The following is a 25534-nucleotide window of genomic DNA, read 5'->3' as shown; positions in this document are numbered from 1 at the left end:
GGAGGTAGATTTTCTCAGGGCTTCTACTGAGGCTAAAGCAAGTTGGCTTTATATACATATTATATATTATATTATAGGCGAGTTAATTCGGGAGGTGGAGCCACATGTGTCCAAGTGGACGTGTCACAAGGTTGTACTGATTGAGTAAAATCCCCGGGTCACACCACAGACACACAAGAGGCAGAGGTGGAACTATGTGTAAACTAATTTATTGACAAGGTAGATTGGGCAAATAAAATATTAAAAATAAAAATATAGCACAGCTGCTGGCTTATGATGAAACAATAAAACGTGCTGGCGTAAGTGTCCAATTAAAACAGTCTTTCCTCTAAACAGTCTATATGAGTAATATACTCAGTCCATTCCGGCGGCGTCCCGGTATCAGTCCGACCGTGTGCGTGGCGAGGCTCCGTCGGGGCGCGCGTTGAAGCCGCCTGGGTGCGCTCTCCTAACAGCCCAAACTTTAGGGATAGCGCATGAAACACGCCCACGGACACACCTCCAGGCGCAAATGACGGAGTCGGCATAACGGATAGCGGGTAGCGGGTGGCGCAAGATACCGTTTAGGGATAGCGGAAGCTCCTAAATCCGCAATTTGCGGGTAGCGGGTAGTGGCAGCGGATAGCGGGTGGCACAAGATAGGGCCCCTAATGTCATGGTGATCCAAAGGAACGCAATAAATTGCAATTTTTGTCAATAGAAAAGAAAAAATTTAGAATCTTAAAAAAAAATCTTTAAAAATAGTCTTACGTTATGCCATGTGTTTATTTAATGGATAGAAAATTTGGGCTGAAAGTACTGAATCAAATCGTTCGCTTAAATCTTGGTTTACAAACTAGAATTTAATTGAATAATTCCGAAACGGAAAGCTCATTCCTAGGTGGAATCGCCAAATAGTGAACCGTGAATCAAATCAAATCCCTGTTGAGCCACAGATTCACACCCCTGAGCTTCACTGCTCCTCAGAAGTGATGCAGTCCATGACAGGTTCACCTTGAAGCGACAAATTACACACAACAACTCTGCTACTTCCTGTTTCTCTCGAACAACACATCCACACACCTTGTTTACGCCTGCGCCCCCAGGTAAGGATTTCCGTGACGTGATTATGAGCGGCAACAGGAACAACAGCATCACGGAGCAGATCACTGATGTGGTGAAGCAGCCGGCCTTCATCGCCGGCATCGGAGGGGCCTGCTGGGTCATCCTGATGGGCTTCAGCATCTGGCTCTACTGGAGGAGGAAGAAGAGAAAGGGCCTGAGCAACTACGCAGGTTAGACCGATCAAGAGGCTGGAGTTCACAGTCACATTTTGCAAATGAACACACACACATTCTGCTGTCAAGCACGCTGCGGAAAATCACTCTCTGTAAGTAACCACTCAACCAGGGTTCATTTATTCTGTCTCTGTCATAGCACAGCTCTACTGCTTCTACAAACGTGTGCAACGCTTTACTTTATATCTTGTTTTTTTTTAGTCATAATTAATACATTTTTTTGATGAGATGCTGAAGACGCTGCCGGCATTGAGGTTGAGAAGGCTGTGGTGCTGAAGCTCAACAGGGAGGGAGATGCCAGCGTGAATCAGTGCCAGAGGGTTGTAGTATTTGACAAGTCCACCCACAGTGTTGGTTAATAGCCCAGGGTGCTGGAGATGAGTGGGCCGGCTGGACTCTCTGCTGGTCATTGAATCTGGAGCTTGTCCAGCTCTCTTCCCACACACTGACCCTGACATCTCACTGAGTTGACCCCCCAGTCAATACCACCAACAACCATGTGTGTACAACCTGCCAAGGGTACAAGATTTAATTAGAGAGATGGAAATAGGATTGTATTGACACATCGGTGGTACTCGATCATAATTTCTCGTCTTATTAGCAGGCAGAAAACAATGTTTTCTCTGTAAATATTTTTTTTTTATGTGTTTGATCTTATTCTTTAGATATTAGCAAGTCAAAGCGAAGAGTGTCTTGCAGCGTGCGTGCCAGCGAGGATAATTGGATCTTCATTTCTGTTTGTTACATATTTATATGTGTTTGTGTATTTTCTTTGGTTCGTGCCGCTGTCTCTACATCTCTGTGGCCTCTGAGTTGGCTGCTTTCCTGGCTGTTGCTCTGCACACTGGGTGACGGTGCGGCCCTATAGATTCTGACCCTCGACACCTCCCAGCATGCCCCCCCCTCCCCCAGTGTGCAGATGCCCCCCAAAGCACCGCTTACCTCTGCAGGCTTTTAACACACAACTTCTCTGTCTTCTTGTTTTGCAGTTCAGTCCTTCACCTTCACCCCTGCAGGTACTGTTCATTTGTCCTGTCTTCTCACCCCATCTTGCCACAGATCCCTCTCCCACCTCCTTACAGTATATAAATATGCTTGGATTGTCAGACCCATGGTCAAGCCTAATGCAAAACCAAGCCTCCCGCTGAGGTAGATAATGTAACCCGCCAAAAAACGTAATGAGATCTCTCAAAACCTACAAATGAAAGGGAGCTGGATTTGCTCTTGGCCATGACCAGGGACCTGCAAACCTTAAACCCTTTACCTGCCCAATCAGCAGCCTTGTTGTCATTCTGTGTTGTGTTTGTGTGTGTGTGTGTTGTGGCTACCTGTTTTTGAATGAAGCTCCATCCTGTCTTGTGCATCTTTCTTTGTGGCAGTCTTTCATTGTGGTCCAGGGTAAGACTGTCCCTTTTTCCTCTTCTTCAAATCATCTTATTCTTCATTCTTTCTTGTTCTTTCCTTGCTCCCAAGATGAAATATTTTTCCCTTGACGATATATTTGTCTAATCCGACCATATATCTTTGGCTTATTGTCTAACTACATCCCATTGGATCAGTGTAACCATGTTAGATGTTGCTGTGAAGGATGTCTGTCCTCAGCTGAAGTGAGCCTGACTGGCACCGCCATTGTACAAATCTTTCATCTGCTTCCATCTTTGCATCGAGGGAGGGGGAATTAGAGGAGAAGATTTGCTTGCTTAGCCCGTCTTAAAGATAGAGTGGCGGGATCTGAAGAGATTGGAGAAGAAGAAGAACACGAAAAAGAAGAAGAAGACATCACAGATTAAATGAGTCTGAGAATCAAGGGATTCCTCTTGGTTGGTCCGATATCAGCGCAGGAGATAAGTGTGGTGCAGTGAGTCAGGGTCAGCACAGCGCTCTCGCCTCAGTCTCTTGGATTTTCTTCACCACGTTCAATCCGAACACAGCTCTGTAAAGTATAGCTGCTTGGTCCCTGTGGAGCCCATATCCAACACCCCGTTTCACTCGGAGCTTCAAACAGCAGCTCCAGCAACAGATAAATAGATCATACCAATGCATTAATAAAACTGAAGTGAGTGTGCTGGTGTCAGACTTCAAAGCTTGTGTAGGTAACTTCTTCGAGAGGATGGGCTGTCATCAAAAATCTGAACTGAAAACAGCTCAAGCAGCACCCACATGAGATTCACTATTTTTGTTTACCACCTGCGTACACGCACATTTAGTTTGGATCAGACCCTCTCAGTGTAACGGTGGTGTTCAAACTTATGGGTAATTATTGTTCCAGTGCAAGAGGACAAAAGGCAAGGACAAAACAAGGTTAAAGACGATGCTGATGGGCGACCCGGTAGCTTCCCGGATAAAAGCGCATACCACTTGTCAAGGCTGAGTCCTGATCACAGCGTCCTGGGATCGAATCTAACCTCAGGCCATTTTGCTGTTGCCCCTCTCTCCCCTGTCTTTCCTGTATTTCTCTACTGTGACTGTCAAATAAAGCAGAAATACAAAAAAAAAATCTTAAGGAAAGAAGAAGAAGAAGAAGATGACTCTGATTATGGAGTTACAGAGTTATTGTTCAGAGCGTGAGCCAGAGTGTGGCTGAAGAGTCTTGCAGTGCCGTTCGTCTCTATTGACGATTAGTTGATGTATCGAGAGTGTCCTGTCTCAGCCTCCTAAAGCTGTCAGTACAGGAAAGGTAAATCACCACACTGTGGAGGCACATGGCCAGCAGGAAGGAGATTTGATGGAATTTTTATACGCTGATTATGTCCTCCCCCCCTTAATGCTTATTAAAGGGGATTAATCTGTATTCATATTGGAGAAAGTGCTTATCTGGAAGAAGGAGGCGAGAGGCACAGCCATGCCGCAACGTCACTCTGGCCGACATTAAAGTACTCCACAGCAGCCCAGAAATGTGCCTGAGCACAGATAGGGACTTCAGAGGCTTCCCCGCTGCACAGCCCGCCCTCCTCCCCTCCTCCCTCTCCTCTCAGTCATCTCTCAAAAGAGAGAGAAACTCTCTAATGCAAGTTTGTTGGTGGTGGAACAAAGAGAAATGGCTTTAGCTACGAGTGAAGAAAGAACGCCAAGTCTGTCTCTAGCTGTCGGAGCCGTATTGTATTCAAATAAACCTGCAGTGCTGGTTTTATCAGGCTAACGCTGTTAACACTGCGTCCTTACAGCAGTAAATAAACTGTCCATTGTTACTGCTCTCATGGCGAAGAAATTTTGTATTCTCTCTTTTACAGTCAATATCTTAGAAAAGATTTTAATGGCCATGAGAGAGAGGATTAGATTAATTAAGCTTAGGTAATATTGATAATGCAGACAACTACCTACAGACTAAACCACTTAGTTTTTTTTTTCCTCCCAATCATCAGTATTCCTGCGTCACCCTCGGAAAGCCCCCTCTCTTGCCCATGCCTGGGCTTGTTGTGGAATCAACCTGAATGAAACAGAAAGGAGTGGAGGAATGTTCAGCCTCCTCCTCTCTTTAATCTCCATCTGTGGAACAAATGAGCCAAATTACTACCAGCTCTCTCTCTCTCTCGAGTCAACCAGCACTCGTTCTCTTTTTTCCCCGTTTTTTTTTTTTTTTCTTCTTCTCCATATGAGGTGATTTCCAAAACCCTTGCTGCTTTTTTGTGTTACTTGTGATCCATTGAAGTTTTTACACGCTTAGAACTCTGATGCTTTTTGTCATCATGGTCGTTGAACAGAGATGAAATGAATCCTCTGCAGCTGCCTCTCACTTTGAGGCATGGAGTTTTACTAGCTGCTGACAAAGACCAGTGCTTATTATCTATAGATCACTGTAATAGAACAGGCCACATGCATGGCTTCTGGGGAGCCCCGCTCGCTGAAGGATCAGTAACTCAGCCTCCACGCCTGCAGATAGAAGATTCAACCTGATTAATGAGCCTTGTGCCTTTTCTAATCATTTTTGGCTGAGATTTAATCACAAATCTGATAATAACTCAAGAGCAAAATAAGAGAGATGAAATGAGTTTTCTCTCTCATCAGGCATCTCGTCCTTGAGAGGAACACATGATGTCTCAGCTTATGCAAAGCAAAGCAATCTGCAGTCCTCATCATTACACCTTTTTCTTTTTTTTTTTTTTTTTACATTTTCATGAAAGGGAATGGACACAGAGGGACATCTGTATCCCTTAGTGAATGCATCAACTGTCTCGCTGTGGAAGAGACAGATCTAAGTGGACAGAAGAATATGTAGCTATACAGGCAAATCTTATGTGTGCTGCTAAAAGCGCTGAGCATCGTATCATCTTGATTATGGAAACATAAACCTTGTGCTATTTGACATGTAACACTAAAACTTCATGTGTTGCTTTGTCTTTTTCCCCCTCTGTCTTTGCCTCTCTCTTCCTTTTCTGACCTCAGTGACGTTCCAGAGAGTCGATGGTGGCCTGATGAGCAATGGAAGGTGAGTGTTTCCGCCTTTTATCCAAATCACCATCTAACCTACATGGCCGTCTAACCCATATCCATGTGCGGAAATATTTTAATATGTGCGTTATCTCAACCAAACATTAGACCGTTGTTTTGTTATTTCATTCTGAGCCTCTGTACAAAGCCTTGCACACGTTAACTGTAATTACCTCACTGTATCTCAACAGCATAATTCATGCGTTAGGTCGGCAGAAAGCTGCTTTTTATTCTAACACTGATAAATGACTGATAGATCGATAGAAAACCAATACCTGTTTGTGCGCCTTCCATGCAAACCTACGTGTAAATATACATTTCTACCACATCTTCGTTCACGCATCGATAGATGAACTCATAAATCTCCTCAGCAGAATTAACAGAAACAATTTAAGCAGAGAGGGCTTTTATTTTGTCATTTATCTTCTCCTGCCGGCTACAGGCAACCCAGAAGCCCTCCGGAGTGATAAATTTGCCTGTCACCTTGCGTGGGCGGCTGGGATCTGAGCACATGTAATAATGTAAAAATAATTACCCAGGGGAGAGGTGTGTGGAGGTACCCCTGCCTGCACCCCCATACTGCCTGCTCCATTTCAGTGTGTGTTTGTGAAAGGGAGAGGGGCTACAGAGAATAGGGCACATCTCAATGACACCAGTTACTGAGCCTTTGTGGGTATTCAAGAGACTCCCTCGAGAATCCCGGGCTTCTGTCTCGCTGCTGCTTATCACACCTGACTAGGTAAAGCCTCCAGATCTCAAACACTCAGTGAGAGATTCCCAACTAAATCTGACCCTGTGTGTCTCTGGGCTTTTGGGAATGTGTGTCTACTCAGCAGTCTGGTTGCAGTGTTTCTTTGCATTTATGTATTTTATTTTTCTGTCTTACTGTGCCCATGTGAGTGTGTCTCTCGCGATGGGCATTTTTTTTGCCTATATGTTGTTGTGTGAACTGCCAGCAAGGCTCTCCATGAATTAGCCACGCCACTTGCCATGCCTTTTCTCATCTCCTTTCTGCTGTAGTGTTTTTCCTTCAATTTTCCACATAAGTGGTTCTGATTCTCACCCCAGCGCATGGGATTTGAAATGTCTGTATTTGTGGCACTGTATATTTGTCATATCTTTAGTCAGGAGCAGGGACTGCCACATTTTTGCACCACTGGAATAGGATGCGTTCTGGAGCCGTTTTCCCAACATAAACCCCTGATCCGTTAGTCACTCTGGTGACATCAAAATGTTGTCCAGATGTTGCAACTTCCCCATCTGCCCTGAGCGTGAAAATGTGTAGCAGGGTATCAGGAAAATGTGTTTGTTACGTGAGCTGTTTATTGCATTAATTAGACAAAAGCAAATGAAGCTGCGTCTGTTTCCAGTTCCTCATTGGCTCCTGCCAAATTGCCCTGACTGAACAATTACACTTAATCGATCACAAAATAAATGATTCATGGAAGATGAATAGGCTGCAGATTGGTGGACCTGTACGCTTTGACTTTGGCTGCTCAAATGAAATTGATAAAAGCCGATAAAGGCTCATTCCTTATCCCCCTGCCAATAGGGAGATGGTAATTAGGAGGTAGTAATAACTTCCTATCTTGGCACTGATCAATATTTTAGCAAAAGCAGATTCACTCACTCCTATAGAGAAGGAGAGTGGGCTAAGCAGTGCAGTGAACAGGTTTCACCAAGACTGTTGCTATGGAGATTCCTTTACATCCCAGGATCTGAAGGCTAAGCGAGAGAATGTTCTCCGAAGGTAAATCTGGAAAAGAAAAAAGTAGCGCTCTACGCTGTAAGTGCTGCTGCATACATATAAGTGTTGGGCTTTTAGCGTGGGTTTTGTTTACTAGCAGGTGTGCGTGACTGCAAACACACCTGATTTATGAAGTTGCTTTTGAATTAATGTCCCTCGCTTGGCTTGTTTATGTGTAGACAGTATTTAAGGGTTTCTACCTGTCATGAGCCGCTGAAATGTCTGACAGGAGAAAAGCTCCAAATCAAATCTTATCTGCCAAGGTTGCCATTCATCCCAGGCTAGACAAGGATTAAAAGTTAGATGTCAGCTTTTCATTAGACATATGACCCCGTATCCACATCACCCCCTCTCTCACACACACATACACACACACACACACTCCTGTGTAACAAATATCCCCAGTAGAAATCAGTCTTATTCTAATTATCCTTTGCAGGAATACTGCTGTGTGATGAATACAAGGACGATGCAGCCATTTCCAGTGTCAACTCCGTGTCTTCCAAATGGTCTTTCTGTTGTGGGCTGAGGGTGGGGGGGGGGGCTTGCCGGAGCACAGAGGGCAAGTGAGACTGATAATGAGACAAAGGCGTGGTCCTTTCTTGGAGACAGTCTACCTTCATGGTGCAGTATAGCTGCAGTCAACATGAGAGAACAATGTCCTCCCGCTCTGTTTCTCTCCTTCTTTGTCAACTGCCTGGAAGCTCCGGTCTGACAGATGTTGAGCGTGCAGGGAGAAGGGAGGAGGGATGAAAAGAGGAGGTGTATGGGGAGAAAATAAAGGAAAATAGGGTTAGGGAAAGATGGGTAGGGAGGGAGAGAATGATGGCAGTGGGGGAACGTGGCAGCCAGAAACAGAAGTGGAGGGAGGGGCAGAGATGTATTACCCTATAAAAGTGCATGTGTCTGATGCACAGCCATCAATTTGAATGACTCGTCTCCCCCGAGGGCCTGTTTTGGCATTCAGGAACCACAGCGAGGGCTCTTAGCTTGTCAGGGCTGCAGTTCATTTGGACTCCCCCTCTGTGGAACAGCTCCTCTCATTAGAACCTGTGGCTGAGGCAGAGACTGACTGCAGCGCGCCCATTACCTGCCCTTGTCCTCAGGGCTCGCCTCTCTCCGAGTCCCCCCAGAGCCAGCACGTCACCCCGCTGGAGCCGAGACAAAAAGCTCCATCAGGCGGCCCGGCTGCTAAGTGCTGCGCTCCGCCGCTTCTCAGGATGCTGGCGTGTATCTGTGAGTCGGCTACATACTGCAGGGCACGGATGGTGGGGTGTGCCGTGGTCCCGGGCAGCCGACGCCATCCACTTCATCACACGTGCTGCTTGTCTTGATCGTGGTACTCTGTGATTTCTCAAGGATAATGGAGCAAAAGTGCCGCTTCTTTTGAGACCTCGAGTGGAACAATGCACCGCACAGTTCTCCTCTTTTTACTCTTGATGTGTGCGCTCGAATTCCTTTATCCACACAGAGCCAGTTTCTTTTATATCCTCCATCTACTTTGGTTAGTAAATTAGCCATTACCATTACATTGTTGAATTTAGAGTGCATTCGGCTTAATCCATCTCAATGGCCAGTCATTAGAAACAAGTGGAGAACAAGGTGTCAGTGAACTGACACATAAACAAAGGCATTCAGCTCTATCTCTCATTCTCATCTACCTCCATCTGTGTTGCCCATGGTAACGAGCCTCAGACGTGATGGTACAGTAAAGTGGCCCTAATGGCCTCCCAGCAGTCACCCATGACAGGTTAAAGTCTTAATAGCTGCTTTTTATGGCTCCCACCCCCTCAGGAGAGACACAACACCTGTTAAATGGAGCTGCCCTCTCCCATATGCAGGCATCACACAAGTGGGCCAAGGGATCAGAGTAGGGTGACGACCGAGATTTGACATCTAATCAGAGAAGATTTAGACTGTCTGGACATCACCACAAGGGGTTGATGGGAAAACACAGCAGAATGTACAGGATATTAATGAATGAGGAAACATGCGCTGATCCACATGTATGTAGAACGCCAGTGCTTGCACAAGTGTCTCTGCGGCGTGTGTTTGCACGAACAACTAAGAGACAATGACAAAGACACAGCAGGAGAAACAGGGGGATAAAGAGCTGCGTTTGCCTGAAGGAATTCCAACTTTGCGAGTGAAGAAATGTATCTGTGCAGCTTTTTTTTTCCCCCCATCTCACAAACGTCTCATTAGCAGCAGAGGCTTATTGCCAGCTTATCTCCCTCAAACACACACATGCATGTGCACACACTGACACCGAAACATATGTTTGATTTTATGTCTTCACGTTGACTCCCTGGTGATTGCTGTCATGTTTTTTTTTTTTTCCTTTATATCTCAATCCAGTGAAGGAAGATGAAATCGATTCAGAAATAAGCCATGCATAAGTAACTCAGGTCTTTTCCAACTGTACCAGAAAGTAACTTCACACGTTTAAACTAACAGCCCATCCTGTGTTCCTCCCCAGCCGTCCTGGCCTGCTGAATGCCAGTGACCCGGGCTACCCCTGGTTAGCAGACTCCTGGCCAGCGACCAGCCTGCCTGTCAACAGCAGCTCCGGGGGACCCAACGACCTGAGTAACTTTGGCCGAGGAGGTGAGTGACGTTCTGCCCCGGTGACCTCCCAGGTGCTCTGCAGGGGGAGATGGGCAAGAGACCATAAAAAATGAAGGATGATGACAGTGCCTCCTCTCTATTGTAGCGCAGCTCCTGTTGTGCATCACGGTGGCTCTCCCACCAGGCTGCAGAGATGTATACCTGTATGCATTTTGCATGTGCATGTTTGGATATACATTTATATATCACATCAGAGGACAGCTAAAGCATTAACATCGGGACCTCCACTGTCACCAGGCTGAGTAATGGCTACCAGTCCAGCCCGGTGTCACAGCCCATACCTCAGAGAGAGTGTGGGGAGAGATGGGCAGAGGAGGGGGTTGTGATGGGGGGGGGGTTTGAAAGGATGGTCTTGAGCAGCCAGTCGTGAAGGACAGGCGCAGCTTGACTGGCGCAGATGCGGACACTTCCGCCACAGCTCTACATCATCTCCCCTTCACTGGGCATGCAAACCATGCACTATGGAGGAGGCCTGTTTATTCCCCATCTCTCTCTCTTTCTCTCTCCCTCTCTCTCTCTCTCTCTTTCCTTGCTCAACACGCATGCAGAGCAGGAAGGGGAGGGAGAGATCCGCAAAGGAGGAGGGAGGGCGTTTGAGTTTTGGAATGCATGAATAACTCGGATGAATTTCTCAATGAGACAAATATTTTAAGAGTTGGATGTTAAGAGATCAGATGACCTGGAAGCGCTGAGCCACAGACTTTAATGCCTTGACACTCCGGGGCCTCCCGCGTGTGAACCTCAGCTCACTTCAGGTCTGATGCATAGTCAGACAGTGCTCTGCTCTTAATCTGCCGTGAAGACCAGGCGTGTTCGTCAGTGTGTTCTGTCTCTTCGCCGCCACGAACTTTCAATCAAACACTCTGGGGTTTACGGGCGATATGAACATCTCTGTTAGAAGCCAGGTACTTTTCTTCTGAACGCCCCGCTCCCTCCTCTTCCCGTCTCCTCCAGATCTCCCCAGTGGCCAAGGGGACAAGACAGGCACGATGCTCTCTGACGGGGCCATCTACAGCAGCATAGACTTCACCACCAAGGCCAACTACAACAGCCCTGGCCAAGCATCCCAGGCCACCCCCTATGCCACCACCCAGATCCTCCACTCCAGCAGCATCCATGAGCTGGCCGTGGAGCTTCCTGAGGCCCAGTGGAAAGCCTCGCTGCAGGCCAAGCAGGAGATGGCAAGCCTGGGCTACTCCCTGCCCGACAAGAACTCCTGCAACAACAGTAAGTCGCTCAGAGAAAGAGAGATTCCAGATATCCATTCGTAGTAGGGGTGATTAGTTTATTGCATTGATGGCTTGACAGATTCTGACAATTCAACTGCATCAGATTGCTGAAATAAATAATGAAAATGAATTGCTTGGGTTTAGGCCTGAATTGAATCATTCACGATTCTTAAAAGCCAAAAGACTTGACATTGTGGTGATCTAACACAGTACTATGAACTTAAAAAAAAAAAAGTAATCAATTTAGTAATTTCACTGTCTCTTTTTTTCACATTTCAGGTGAAAAGGGCTATAATTTTGTTTTTATTGTATGTTTATGTAATGGTTGTCAAATCCTGACCCAAAGTTCCGAACTTGAATCAGTTTGAGTCATTCCAAAAAGAGAAATGGTTCTTAAATCAAATCCAACTAATGGATCAAAATGAATCTGTTAAGCTGAGGATTCACAGTAAATAAATGTGTATGTGTGCTACTATCAACTCCTGCCACTCCCTTCCTCCTGTGACAGTAAGACGGCATCAGAAGCCCCGCTGAAAGAAAGCGCAGCATGAGGCGTCCCGTGCGATTCCTCTCTCGCCCCCCCAGATCACAAGCTGCAAGATCACTGTTGTGATGTGACAGCACTTTGCCGTTTGCAGTTTTAATGCTCACTTTTTCACCACAAGTCTCCGAAGCCATTCCAACCCCACGGTCTTCCGAGGGGGAGCTTGTGTTTAAAAGAGTCATTTTTTCCCCGGCAGACATCATTTTGGTTTCTCTCCAAGGTTGAGTAAACACCTCATGAAGGAGCCGCGCAGTTAAGTCAACCATCCGTTTCCTTGAGGTTTTCATGATGGCTTGTACTCCTTCACTTTTCGGAGTAATCGCCTATCCATTTTCGCTGGGCTAATATTTAAGAAAATAATCCAAATTAATTACCAGAGATTTGATGCTGGATTTTTTTTTTAAAGCCGAGTGGAGTTTCATACTTTAGCAGTAATGAGTATTCCTAGGCTGTGTTCTAATACATATTTATGATCTCCTATTCCAACAGTCTAAAACAGATTAATTATACTTTTTACAGAGTCCCCCTAACGCAATGAATCTTTAAAACCTCCTTTCTTAATTGTCCCTGGCATTATTTTAAGAAGTATGATTATGTACGATTATATATGATTATATTTCTCTGGAAGGGTAATATTAATAGATTAAAATCTCCACTATTGGACTCATTTATCCAATTTCGGAGTCTTGTGAATGATTACTTCCACGTTTTTCATTTTAGCCTGTTCCATCAGAGATATATTGTAAACATTGTGTCTTTGATACATTGCATACAAAGATAAGGTGACAGAACGGTTAAATAAATGAGCATCGTTCAATATATGAAGCTTGAATTGGTGCCTATGTGTATGAAAGTGAATATCTTCTGCTTGCTTGATGCCCTAACTGCATGTCTGCATGTGCTTGTGCTAACTGCCAATCACCTGACCCCACTGTAATTTTTGCCCTTTAACCTCCACTATAGCACTCCTTTTCATACCTGACTACCGATTGGCCGAAGGATTGTCTAATAGAATCCCACACAACCAATCACAAGATTTCAGCACCACCAGCTCTCACAACAGCTCAGAGCGAAGCGGCAGTCTCTCAGGTTGGTTTCTGACGCAGCAGGGACTCTGTGAAGCACACTGGGACGTCTCTGGGGCTCTGCCGCTTGACTTTATGATTGACTGATTTCTTAATTGCTTTATCGATCTGTTATTTGCATGTAAAGACCTGACATGTTAGGGAATTTTTATTAACACTGTTCCTCCCCCCCCACCAACAATGCTTTGCTCACTCAGCTCACACTGCTTACTGTTCATTGCGTGTGAATGATATAGTCAAACAGCAAGCTTCAGATGGTAATTGTGATGAAAATTGTTTTAAAAATATTGTTTATGATATATTTAGTATTAGAGTATAAAGAAACATTTAAATCTCAGACAGAGTGAATGAATATTACTATGATCTGCTAATAGAATATGGCTGCAGGCACTAATTCTGGGGTTCTGCCATTTCTGCCAGGCCTTGTAAAGGCTTTGTCTCTCACTGTGTGTGTGAGCAGACGGGAATAGGGGCAGAGGGACTCTCTCAGACAGAGTGGACTATACACACACACGCACCATTAGAGACGCTTGGCTGGGTAAAGTGGCAAAAATACCTCCCTTTTTCCCTCTCCCCCTAATGGTGGCCGACTACACTAAAACCCATGTTCACAGAATTACAATGTCATTTATAGGACACAGAGGCAGCCCTCTGCCTGCCTCCCCTCCACTCTCCGCTTTAATCTAGTTACAACCCACTGCCTTAACTGGTCTCTAATTCAATGCTCTGGCACACCGTGGGCTGGACAGGGGATGTGAAGCGGCCATGCCTTGCAGGCAGATTCTTCTCACAGACTGCATGCAGGTTGGAGAAGAATCTGACGGGTTTGGTCCACGCTGCATTTCTCAGCTCTCACAGTTCTGTGGGACTGAGAGAAAACATAATGAACGAGAGAGGTACAAGTTTTCTGCTGAACAATAAATTATATTGTACTAGAGAGTGCGCTTGTGATGTGAGTGGGTGGAGAGAAGATGAATGCTTCTCACGAATATTACCCGGGAGAAGAGAAGCTAACATGTGCTTTGTATTTGTATGGCTTAACATATTTTCCCTTTAAGTGTCAGGGATTTTGAATATGCCTGGATGTAATAATTTGACTCACCTGCAGGAGAATTCAACTGAGGTTATGCCCTTCAGTTTACCCTTGCAGAGTAGCCAACATTATGATGTGACTGGGGGAATGTGCACTGTATAATGTGGGTTAGTAAAATGATGAAATCATACCTGACTTGTTTTAGAGAAGCAGGTGAAAGTCATTGCTTGTGCACCAAGAAACATGAACAATACAGTAGAGATAGTGATGGATTAATGACGCCACAAGACTGACTTGATGAAAAACAGTGGACGTCATTGATTAATTTTCTTGTGGTGAACAAGAAATAATTACCAGTCAACTATTTTTTCTCTTTGCCATATACAGCGCAGCTTACAGCAGTAAAGGAAATTTGAATCAGCACAAACTGAGCTTTGATTCAGACTTCAACTAAAGTAAAGCTCAGCATTTGAAGAGGGGAAAAGTTCCAGCGCCTTGCTCTCTCCCTCTGAGGAGATGGAGGGAATAATGAATGTCAGGTCTGAAGGAGGAGAGCAGGATGAAAAGGAACAGAAATAGAGCAGCTTTCATGGCAGCACAGATCTCCACTGGGGACGCGGAGCTGCTCATTAAAAACTATCTTAGTATAGAAGAGAAGAGGTAGCTGGCGTTTTTCTGTGTTTTCTGTAGCGTTCTCAGACCCTGAAGACCCCCCTCTTCCCTGCGCTCACTCTGGCAGCCTACAAAGCTATAAAGTCCATGGCTCTGTCGGTGGGAGACTCAGACTGGTCGAGCTGTTGTGCTACTCCCCATCTGTGTTCCATCTCATCTCATTATGCAAAATAAAATATTCATAATTTATTTTATAAAACTTCAATATGGTTAAAGTTAATGCAGTAAGCCATAAATCACACAAACCTATTCGTCTGCTGAAGAATTATGATAAACGACTGTCTGTCAGTTATTTGGATGCCCTATTTGAAATTATTCTCCCACTGCTAAGTTATATCTGGCAGCAGCGTCCTTCTGGACTCTCCATTCTGTGGCTTTCCCCCTCAGCACTGACGCACCCAATGAAAACAAAGCAAGCTCAAGGCTATGCAGCCCTACAGTTATAGGCAGGGAGCGCCCAAACCTTAGGTATAAATACCCAACTCCATGTCTATATTTAGTATTAGCTCCCCTTTGAAGAGAGGCCCAGTTTTGTCAGAGGAGATGGGTTTGCTGTGTAATTCCTGTGTAGCTCCTAGCCACAGCTTTTCTCTCTGTATTTTTCATATTTGGGGTGAGCTGTTGTAATTCCAGTGCCAGACCATCCTTCCCCTTGGAGAGGCTCATTTACAATATTGATGGCTGGTCTTGTGTGGATGGACTGGGGGTGATTGAACAATCACATCAGCTCGCCATTATTGGTAAAAGTCTAGCGTCGCCCAGAGGTACGATTAGGAAACCCAATTACTTTCAGACTATACTTACACCGCGGTGCCTCCTGCCTTGGGCGTACAGTTGTTTCTTTTATTACTCCCATTCTTTATTAATCTTATTCTGACGCCTCTGTCTCCTTGTCACACCTGGTATTTCCTCTCTTACCCATCTATCGAGTGCCCATCTTTTTTACTGGTCATAATACTTTTTTAGTGGAGTAAAAGAATTATACTATATATTTCTCTTTTTAAAAACTAAAGGGACGAGGGTTGACATACTGTACAGCATCTCTTATTTGTCTGCCATCTGGCTTCTTTGTGTGGATCAATAGAAATCTATTTAATTGCTGCTGTAAGTTTCTTTTGATGACAGTGAGATAATTTGTAGCTGTGCCTGAGTCAAGACAGTTTATTAGATTACACGATGTTACAGTGAACAAGATGCAAGATTCATTCAACGGAAGCTTTTTTTTTTTTTTTTTTTTTTTTGTGGCATTGGGAAAAGTGATTACAGGCCTTTGGCAGCGAGGGTTAACCAGCAGATGACAGATACAAATATGTGCAACAGAGTCTCCTAAAGATAGCTTTCACTAGCCCGTGTGGCAGGCGACGTCAGCTTGGGGTATTTTCTGGATTGAGATGTAAGGTGTTTACTGGCAGAGAAACACTGTAGCCTGCCATGAATGGATTCATACATGCAAATTTCTCTGCCCCTTCCATATGCACACACTGACAAACACAGCACAGGAAAGTAATACAATAATAGTGCAGTATAAACCATTTGGTGGTTGCTTTTATCCAAAGCATCTTACCAAACCATGAGTGCATAGATTTTGAGTATGGCTGACGTGCCCAGCCCATTGAGGTGCACAGGACTGCTGTATCTCATCTTTATAGTGGTTTGAATCTCAGGGAATGGACTGGCAAGAGGTACAGTTTAATTATAGAAAGAGAGAGCTCTTTGTCCTGGTGGAAGCATCAACAGTATATTGCCACACTATGTCACTTGAATAGACTGGCTGGAAAGGAATAGAAGCATTAAATGCCCCATCTAGAGGCAGATAATTTGACTTGCTTTGTTGAAATCTTTTTTTCCCCCTACTCCAGTTGTTTCGGATTTCTTGATAGATGGAACGGCAATATGTGACAATGTAATCAGAGGATGCAACTGAGTTGTTTGTGTTCGCATTTGTAAGCTTTAGAGCAAAACGGACTTTATTTGTGGTTACGACGGGATCTGACACGAGTGGAGGGGTTATTTTCCATCAGCAAGTCTCGCCCTTCAAGAATGTGTGTATATACTTCTGAGAGAGATTTGGGCTTCAAGTCAAATGTCATTTTGGTTTCTTTCACAATGACTAAATCATATAACACCCAGTATTGACCTGGCCCCGGCTGGCAGATTTATAAAGATGGATGGGGCAGAGGAGAATCTGCTGTAGGAGGGATGTGAGTGGAAATGGATGGGGTTAGCTTCTCTCCGGTGTAATAAAAGAAATGAAAGTAGTAATAGACTCTCAGTGAATTCCATTAGGGCCACAGTGACACTACACAAGCCATTCATTATGATGATGCCGTGAAGTGAGATATTTCATTGTGGAACCCAAAGCCTAGTGTGAAAGGGGACACTGAGGGATGGGTGGAGCACAAAGGTCTGCCTCAGCCTCGTTTACTGCCGTTTTCTCCTGTTTCTATGGAGATTTGAGGCTTTTCAGCCAATACATCAGTGGAAGCACGCTTTTCATCAGGCAACCTTGAGATTTCCTAGGCAGGAGCCCATTGAAATCTTGTGTTTGAAATTGTGTATGACTCTCAAAGGGTATGCTGCAGCTGACTTAAATTGGATCTGTGTTTCTGAGTACAGCATGTGTGCTAAAGTGACTTTTTTTCCCTCCGTGCTCATTTGTTACATGGCAGCAGCAAATAATTTGCAAAGCTATCCCACATCCCTTACATATTAGAATTGATTTTCTCTTTTTTTACAGTTTTATTTTCGATGCACCGCTTTCTCTAACGTGACTTCTCCATTTGAAGGTGGAAAGGGAGGCAAGAAGAAGAAGACCAAGGCTGGCTCCAAACCTACCAAGGCCAATGGGTCCAACTGGGCCAACGTTCCTTTGCCCCCTCCACCTGTCCACCCTCTACCTGGCACCGAGATGGACCATTATCCCAACGAGCACCACGAAGGAGGAGGGTACGCCTTTCATTTCCTTTCCTTGCAAAGATGGCCAACTCTCTCTGTGCCCTTCAAATCGTGTGCTCATCCTTTTCGCTGTCATGACAGATGTTTCTTCCCCTCGCCATCTTAGTTGTAGGGAAAAGATGCTCACTTGCTTGAAAGAACAAGTTGGTGCTTGTGAGCGTGAATGACAACACCAGCCAATTGCTGTGTTTAATAACAGGGTTCTGCTTTTCTCTAGACTGTCTGTTTTCTCTGCAGCTAATTACTGTATTACAGTACATCTGGAGAAAACCTGAAGGATCAATGTGTGTACAATCTCCTCAGGCAGCCTGAGGCACACACACTCACACACACATACAGATGGTTGCAAATCAATCTATTTGCTGATCCTGTTTTCAGTCCAAGGGAAAACTTTGTGACTGGGAAAAAAGACAGAAAAAAACATTGTTCTAGCAGTCTCCTGCTGCTTCCAGCACATAGGCACACAGATGGTTTCAGATTAATCTATTTGCTGAACCCCACAGTGGTGGGAGAAAAAAAAATCATAATTGCATTGAGAGAGACGGAGAGAGACTGACAGTGGGGAATTTATCCACTAGCTAAGACTAAAGTAGAAATAAAAAGCTGACAAAGTTTTATACAGTAGATAGGTAATATAAATTCAGTCACTCTTTGTTTATCCCCACAGTGATTTCTTGACTTTGAACTCAGAAGGCATACTGAAACTTGGTTTTATAGCCTTTCATTCAGTAAACACATATTCAGAAATACAGTACACAGTAAGAGTAGATTATTGAGGTGATAGTGTGTGTGACTCTCTGGTCCAGTAGGTGCTCTGTCCTCACTCCCATTTCCAATCTAGGAGAGTCATCTGCTTTAATAGGCTATCTGGCAAATGAAGAGTCCTGTGCACTGTAAATCTGAGGCTGCTCTTAATGGCAGCAGATTAAAACAGTTATGTCCTATGGAGTGTGCACTGACAAATTCCTTTAATGAACATTTTCTTTATGACCAGTATTATTTCAGCATGTATAAGCACAGTTATGGGGAATTGAAGCCTGAGCACCTCTGTAATTTCACTCAGGACTGTCATATAACAAATTCCTTGGAAAGTTTGACAAGGTCACAGAGCTTCATATTTAAGTTACTTGTTTGTAGCACATGTGTAGTGCTTTGCCTAGCAGACACACATTCCACTTGAAACCTAGGGAAGATTTCTGATGACCTTATTACATTTGTGATTCTGCAGAGATAGACAATCCCCTTTGTCCATGTTTTTTGATATAGAAATTTCTTTGTTCAGTAAGCATAACTAATAACCCACTGAAAATACCCTTAAATTCTGCCTGAAATACTTTCAGAATTAGAAATGCTTTACTGAAGCTGCATCACACTTAAATTGGATGAAATATTCAAATCCAAGATGCCATTGTTTTATGGCTGCACCATTACATAAAATACTGTCATGTCTTACACACATCTCCCCATAATTCAGCAGATCATGTTATCTTTGGAAAGCTCAAATGGCTTCGAATGAATGGAAACAGCACGGTTGACATTTGTCACTTCTGGTTGTGGTGACTCAGATTCATGGGATACAGATGATCAGAATAAAAGATGTGATAAAGTTATTCACAATTTCCCACAGGTATGAGAGTGATGGTTGGGGCCCACCCATGCCCGTGCAAACCTATCTTCACCAGGGCATGGAGGATGAGCTGGAGGAAGAAGAGGAGAGGGTTCCCACCCCACCCATCCGTGGGGTTGCCTCCTCCCCAGCAGCGGTGTCCTTCGGCCAACAATCCACGGCCACCCTCACCCCTTCCCCCCGTGAGGAGATGCAGCCTATGCTCCAGGCCCACCTGGACGAGCTGACCAGAGCATATCAACTGGACATGGCAAAACAGACATGGTAACCAACGTTGGGTTAAAATGGCAATTTAAAGCTTCAAACTGGGTCCCCTCAGCTTTGGAGGAAGGTACCCAAAGCAAATACAGTCACCAAACTGTCAGTCCCAAAAACCCTGAAGCACTGGGTCAGCTGTAGTGCAGTTTGAGATATTAGTTTTGTTCCTTTATTCAATACTTTGCAACTAAGTTAACAAAAACATAAAATAAATATCATAAAAATGTTATTTTAAAATGGTTGCTTGAATTATTGTGTTAATAAAACTACCATATAAATATAGTTATTAAAAATGCTATTTTAAAATGCTTACTGTACATTTTTTTTTTCTCTTTTTATTGCTTTGAGAATTTATTTTGCTTCTGCAATATTCGTCATGTCAACTGTGTAGTCACGCGTTATGCTGTGGAGATATACCCATTAATCATTTCATTTTAATGGGCCCATGCCACCACTTAGGCGACTACTGTATTTTGCTCACTCTACAAGACACAATTTCTTAGCCACGGTTGTTTACTCCCCCCCACACCCCACACCCATACAGCACATTCCATTGTTGTTGTGCTCATGCAAGTCAGATGAAGGCCATGCTTCATTCTGTCGGCATGGCAGAGAGAATGAGAGACTGGCATCCATTCATAATGGTGGAGTAGTTGTGGTGGTGGGTGCATGGGGGGGGGCAGGGAAGCCTTGTCAGGAAGGAGATGTCATGTTACACAGTAATGACTATGTTGGTTAGAGAGCATCTCTGACAACAGGAGAGGGCTAGTAATTACAACCAAATCCCACTGCAAACCGCGTCAAAGACATCGCACTCCTCAAACAAACGCAGCTGTCAGCAGAGCGGGCTGCCTGCGAGGTGACAGCCTTGTGTCGACAGGCCTGGAGAGCGTGCCTTTGTACGGTCTACAGCTGCAATTAGTGGGTCATTGTGTTAGCATGCATTCAACAGTGTTGAATTAGTGGAATTGTCCAAATTTATTCAGCGCATTACATGTGAAAGAGGCCTCTTAAAATTAGCTTGACAGTTCCACTTCTTTCCATCTTTCTTTTTTTTTATGCCACCCTGTCTTTCATTGAATTTCATATTTCCTTTATTCTCTCTGCACTCATCGCCCCTCCACATTCCTGGATGTGTACGGAGGTGCATACCACTAGGATAATTACATATGCTGTCTTCTCGTCTTGCCAGGCACATGCAGGGGGGCTCTCTTCCTCCCCAGGCTCCAGCTCCCCCAGTGGGCTATGTGTCTAGTACACTGGTTTCTGACCTGGAGACCGACCTGCCTGATGAGGATGAGGACGAGGAGGAGGAGGATGAAGATGAAGGCTACGGGGCCAGGCATCCCCGCGGTATTGAGCACACACCAGGTTCCAGCATGGACAACCTGGACAGCTCTTTAACAGGTGAGCTAGTCTGCACTGTCATACCCGTTGTGAACTGTGTTGTTGTTTGTTCAGGTTTTCCCCTAAATAAATCTATACTTTCCCCAATGGCCAACAGTAATTATTCTGCCCAGTATCAATGGACAAATATGAAATAATTTGATCAAAACAGAAAAGGCAAGTAAATGCTAACGCTTTTATGATGGTGTTAATTCACTACTGCTCAGTCAACGTGTATATTTGTTGTTTTAATACTAATGCTGCAGATTGTGCTCTAATCACTGTGCATTGGGAAAATGTATTCACATTCTGTTGTTATTGTGTCTTGTTTTACAGTGAACAGATTGTTGTTCCTGTCATGTTCTTCATGAGCCTGTTATGTGCTAATTTGTATGTGAACATGCTTACTGAGTATGCCTCAATCAAGTTTTTTAAGCACTTTTGGCAGACTCTGGGGAATTATAATTATCATTTCCCAAAAAGAGATAAGAAAGTCCATGAATTTTAAACAGGATAGTGAGAGGGAAATTAAGAGTAGGGAGAGGCAAGCGAGCAAGGGAGAGTGACTGTGATTTAACTCGCACACAGCACCGGAGCCAGCGCCACCCATATCTTCCCTAGGAGATTTGAAATAAATTTCACGTGCGGCATATTCCATTCCAGACTACAGGCACCATTTCCATTTTTACAACTCGCTGAAAGCTTTTACAGCCGTCTGTCGGAGGGACATATGAAGGGCATGACATTGGAGCAGTGGATACAGCAGGGCTGGGTCCTGCATTGCTGCGCTCATACCGACTGACCACGGCACAGCAGCCCTCTGTAAACCAGAGGTTAAAACTGGATAGTACTTTTGAACAGTGTGGGGGATCCAGCTGTCATGTACCATGGGGACAGGAGGTGCAGGAAAAGGCTGGTTGTATTGTGACCCTGGGACATCATTCATCTATCTCAGCTGTTCCAAGGCTGGTGAATACCACAAAATAATACATTTTTTTTTCGTATTTCGGAAATTTGTGAGTGCAACAGAACAGGGAGAGAGCAGAGAATATATCTGACGCTAGAAAAGCTGAGCTGGTTGAGAGGGAGAGAATAAGAGCAGAAGGATTGACAGGGCTGCTTGTTGGTCTACCCTGTCGGTGGCAGCCCTAAAGAGTAGTTTTCCACGGGATGATGGAACAGTGGCTTCAGTAATGCTGACACATGCTACTGCTGATATATTTAGAGGAATATAAAGCAGCAACTGGGCCCTAATCTGCTGCATCTCTCCTCCACTGTATTACTCTGAAGACAGCACTATTTCTTCTTATCTCTCTGCAAGTCTGCCTTGCTCCCCGTCGTCTGACAAAACAGAGACACAGTCCCGGCTCCAGGGTTAGCGGGAGGAACACAAGGAGGAAAGGGGAAGCGGCTGAGATTTATTGTGACCACCATTTTGAGGCTGTACAAAGGGGGAGGTGTGGGGGGGGGTTGTTGGAGTGAGACTCCTGTCGAGCCTCGCTTTGATAGATTTGTCTTTGTTTTAATAATATGGAAATAGGTCTGTTTTCTTAATGTTACACCAAAGGCCAGTAAATCAAACATTCTTACTGCTGCCCCGGAAAAAAACACCAACCCTCCGCTGGGGCCATTTTTCACCTGCAGATTGTCTGTTCAGGCTCTCCAATGTGTTATTCTATGCTCGGAGATAATACAACACATTTTTCAGCAGATAAATGTAAATCCTGATGTTCTGCTGGGTATTCCAGGGCCATGCTTTGACTGAGCTAGAGAGATGAAGTGAACACACAGGTATTACCAGGCTTTGTGTGTAGAGTAGGAGGTATGGGTCATGTAAAGCTGAGATGTGGTAGCGCTGAGGCTGTTATGTCTACAATGAGCTGAAAGCTGGGCTGTTCTGGGCGATTACTCTCCCATAAAGCCTTGCCAGGTTTGCGAGGAGCAGGGTCACGTCTCCTGACGGCAGGTAGAAACGCCCGCTCGTCAGGGGGAATGATTTCCCTGCTTAACGACATGCAGATGAGGGTCTCCGTCAGTATAAATCAGTTTTAGTGGCAGGAGGGACCTGGGCTGGGTTTTACTGCCCCCAGCCTCCTCCCATTTACTGGCCTTGGTCTATTAGTGCGTGGAGCACGGGAGGTGTGAGCTAGTGGTTTTTAGAGTACATGGCTTGGCCCATTGCTCTGGTTCAAGACATGATAAAATGGCAGACCCATAGTGCAAACTTTGGGCTAAGGCTACAGAAGGAATACCACATTTCTAGGTCAGAAAAAGAAAACTAGATTGAATTTTTATCAAATTATGTTACAATGATTACAGTTTGATTGGAGTGCTATTTCTGAGAATAGAAGTGCTCCAGAGGTGCAGCGGTAGAAAGTGGCAGTTAGTGCAACTGAAAAGTCATTCTGTGATGTGATTTGCTGAGGCAGTGTTCCTTAGCTGAGCCGGAGGAGTTGGAAGCTTCAGTGCTTTGGCTGGCACTGCCTATACTTCATTATCTGCTCTATTCTTTGTGGGAGGATTGGACCCAGTGGAATTGCTGTCTTTCTTTCTTAGAGAAAAACTCTGAGAAAAGAATTTCAAAGAAAATGGCTCGGCAAGATAGAGGACTGACAGTAGTTACTGCTTGTGGATTTCAGTTAGCGCCATAAAAAATGGAATGTGTAAGGGGTTCTCTGGCTTATGCAAGTGTATAGTTTATAGAAGTTTCCATTAATCTGTGAGAATTCTGCTGCAGTAGGGGCGGAAAGTCATTGAAACGTTAGCTTGTGAAGGTGCAGTTCCCTCACGTCCCGTCAAGTGGCTCAGTGGCCACAACATTGCAATATGTGGTTGAAGATATAGACTCGCAGATGGGCAAAATTGGAAAAACAGTTTTAAGGGGATTTCCCACTGTATTTGGCTTAACAAACCGCAATCATACTTCCAAGTTTTATGCCCATTTTTAAATGTGTATTATGTTCCAACCAGAAGTGCCATCTGAGAGAGAGCAAACTCTATCACTGCAGCAGATCCATGTGTGAGTTCACTTAATTTGAATCCATCACCCCCTCTGCCAGCCGGTCCTGGCCAAGAGTCTGACTGTCACCTTTTGTACTCCTCTGACCTTTTTGAAACCCTGCTGCTAACTTTCGTCCCCTTACTCCATGACCTTTACCCTCACACCTCCCTTGTTCTCTGTACCACCATTCTATTCATTCATCCCACTCTGTGTGTGTGCGCGCGTGTGTTAAGTGTGTGTGTGTTTGTGTGAACATGTGAGCAGAGCGCTTGGGTTAGTGCCATTTTAGCAAAGTCTGCCAAACCAGTCCCACAGAAAGCTGTCACATTAGCCGACTGTGCTCTGTGGTCTTGCTTGCCAAAGTGGCATATTTTTATTGGCAGACTGATACTTTTATATTTAAAGTGCTGGCTTGGCTCTTTGTATGAGGGGGAAAAATCAGATCATGAAAAAATACTTACAGTAGCACAGATACACAAGCAGAAAGCCTCAAAAATTCCATATGTACCTCATCCAGGAACCCCTTCAGTCAGTCAGATTTTCCATTATTTTTCAGAATTGCTAGCAAGTTAACTTGGCTACTGATTAAATAACCTGTGCAACGTTTCCCCTCATCGTTTAGTTTTCCTGAAAGCAACATATGGTTACATATTATCTCAGTTGTTTTGAACATTGTAGTTTGAATATAAAATAAAGGTAGCTCTTACTGAGCTGCCTTGATTGTTTTTAATTCAAACTACATCTCCTCTTAAACATGTGACACATTTTACACTGCTCCCTGTGCATTTCCAGACAGGAATGAGAGAGCTACTGTAGGCGTGTGTACCAGCAACTGTTAGATCCAACACACTGTTTTGTGAGCTGCTTCATCTGTGTCACCTGAGGCGGTGCTGTAGCTAACTCTGCTCTGCACAGGTGCACTCATTCTTCTTTATCAAAAGAAGAGCAAACTCAGTGGATCCCAGTCCTGCTGTCCCGTGGTGGGTGTGTGTGTGTGTGTGTGTGTGTGCGTGCGTGCGAGCGCACGCACACACACATGTATGCATGTGTTTGTCACAGACAAAAGAGGGCAGGCCAGAACAGAATGATTATACAAAAGCTCCCCTCACCTGCAAGAACAGCAATGCCCTGCAGCAAACAGAAAACTATTAAAGTCTGAGGCCTTTGACTTCATATTTCTTCTCATTATGGGATTACACAACACATTCATCTATTCAAATTTACACAGTCACAGCACAGATGTTCAGTATGGCAGGTCATATACTATACATAAAGGTTGTGTCCGTGGAATTTCCTCCAACTGAGCCAGAAGCTATAGAAGTGACGTGATGGAATTTGCAATGTTTTGAAATGTAAAATACAGTCAAACACATATACAGGCTCACAAAGACACTCTGTGAAACTGTAGCTGTGGTGTTCCACAGGATCCATGGTGAACGGCTGGGGCTCGGCCTCGGAGGATGAGCGTAATTTTTCCAGCCATAGGTCCAGTTTGGGCAGTTCGTCTGATGGCTCCATCTTTACCCACTGCAGCTTTGCCCAGGCTCTGGTGGCCGCTGCAGACAAGGCTGGCTACCGCCTGGAGGGCACTAGTCTCAGCAAAAGAGGTTGGTGCGTGTGTGTTGAGCCTAGCTGCCCACAACCTGCTGTGATCTGGAACTTCT

General features: G+C 44.7%; 1 protein-coding gene across 8 annotated transcripts in view; it reads left to right on the top strand.

Annotated features, from left to right (window-relative positions):
* The window catches only part of robo2 (roundabout, axon guidance receptor, homolog 2 (Drosophila)), a 187413-nt gene that overhangs the window by 154129 nt on the left and 7750 nt on the right, over positions 1-25534 (top strand). For 2 of the 8 annotated variants that reach the window (XM_030067015.1, XM_030067014.1), the window contains 10 exons: positions 1086-1274; positions 2267-2293; positions 5661-5703; positions 9932-10059; positions 11035-11307; positions 12817-12942; positions 17430-17589; positions 19226-19489; positions 20676-20890; positions 25295-25477. In XM_030067015.1, the coding sequence (XP_029922875.1) occupies positions 1086-1274; positions 2267-2293; positions 5661-5703; positions 9932-10059; positions 11035-11307; positions 12817-12942; positions 17430-17589; positions 19226-19489; positions 20676-20890; positions 25295-25477 (1608 nt within the window). The remainder of the gene's footprint in view (positions 1-1085; positions 1275-2266; positions 2294-5660; positions 5704-9931; positions 10060-11034; positions 11308-12816; positions 12943-17429; positions 17590-19225; positions 19490-20675; positions 20891-25294; positions 25478-25534) is intronic. The other 6 variants (XM_030067021.1, XM_030067020.1, XM_030067016.1 and 3 more) reach the window with 5 other exon arrangements.

This window comes from Myripristis murdjan, chromosome 13, assembly GCF_902150065.1.
Source record: "Myripristis murdjan chromosome 13, fMyrMur1.1, whole genome shotgun sequence".
Taxonomy (NCBI): domain Eukaryota; kingdom Metazoa; phylum Chordata; class Actinopteri; order Holocentriformes; family Holocentridae; genus Myripristis; species Myripristis murdjan.
The sequence above is the reverse complement of the archived record's forward strand: the minus strand, read 5'-3'. Positions and strand labels throughout refer to the sequence as shown.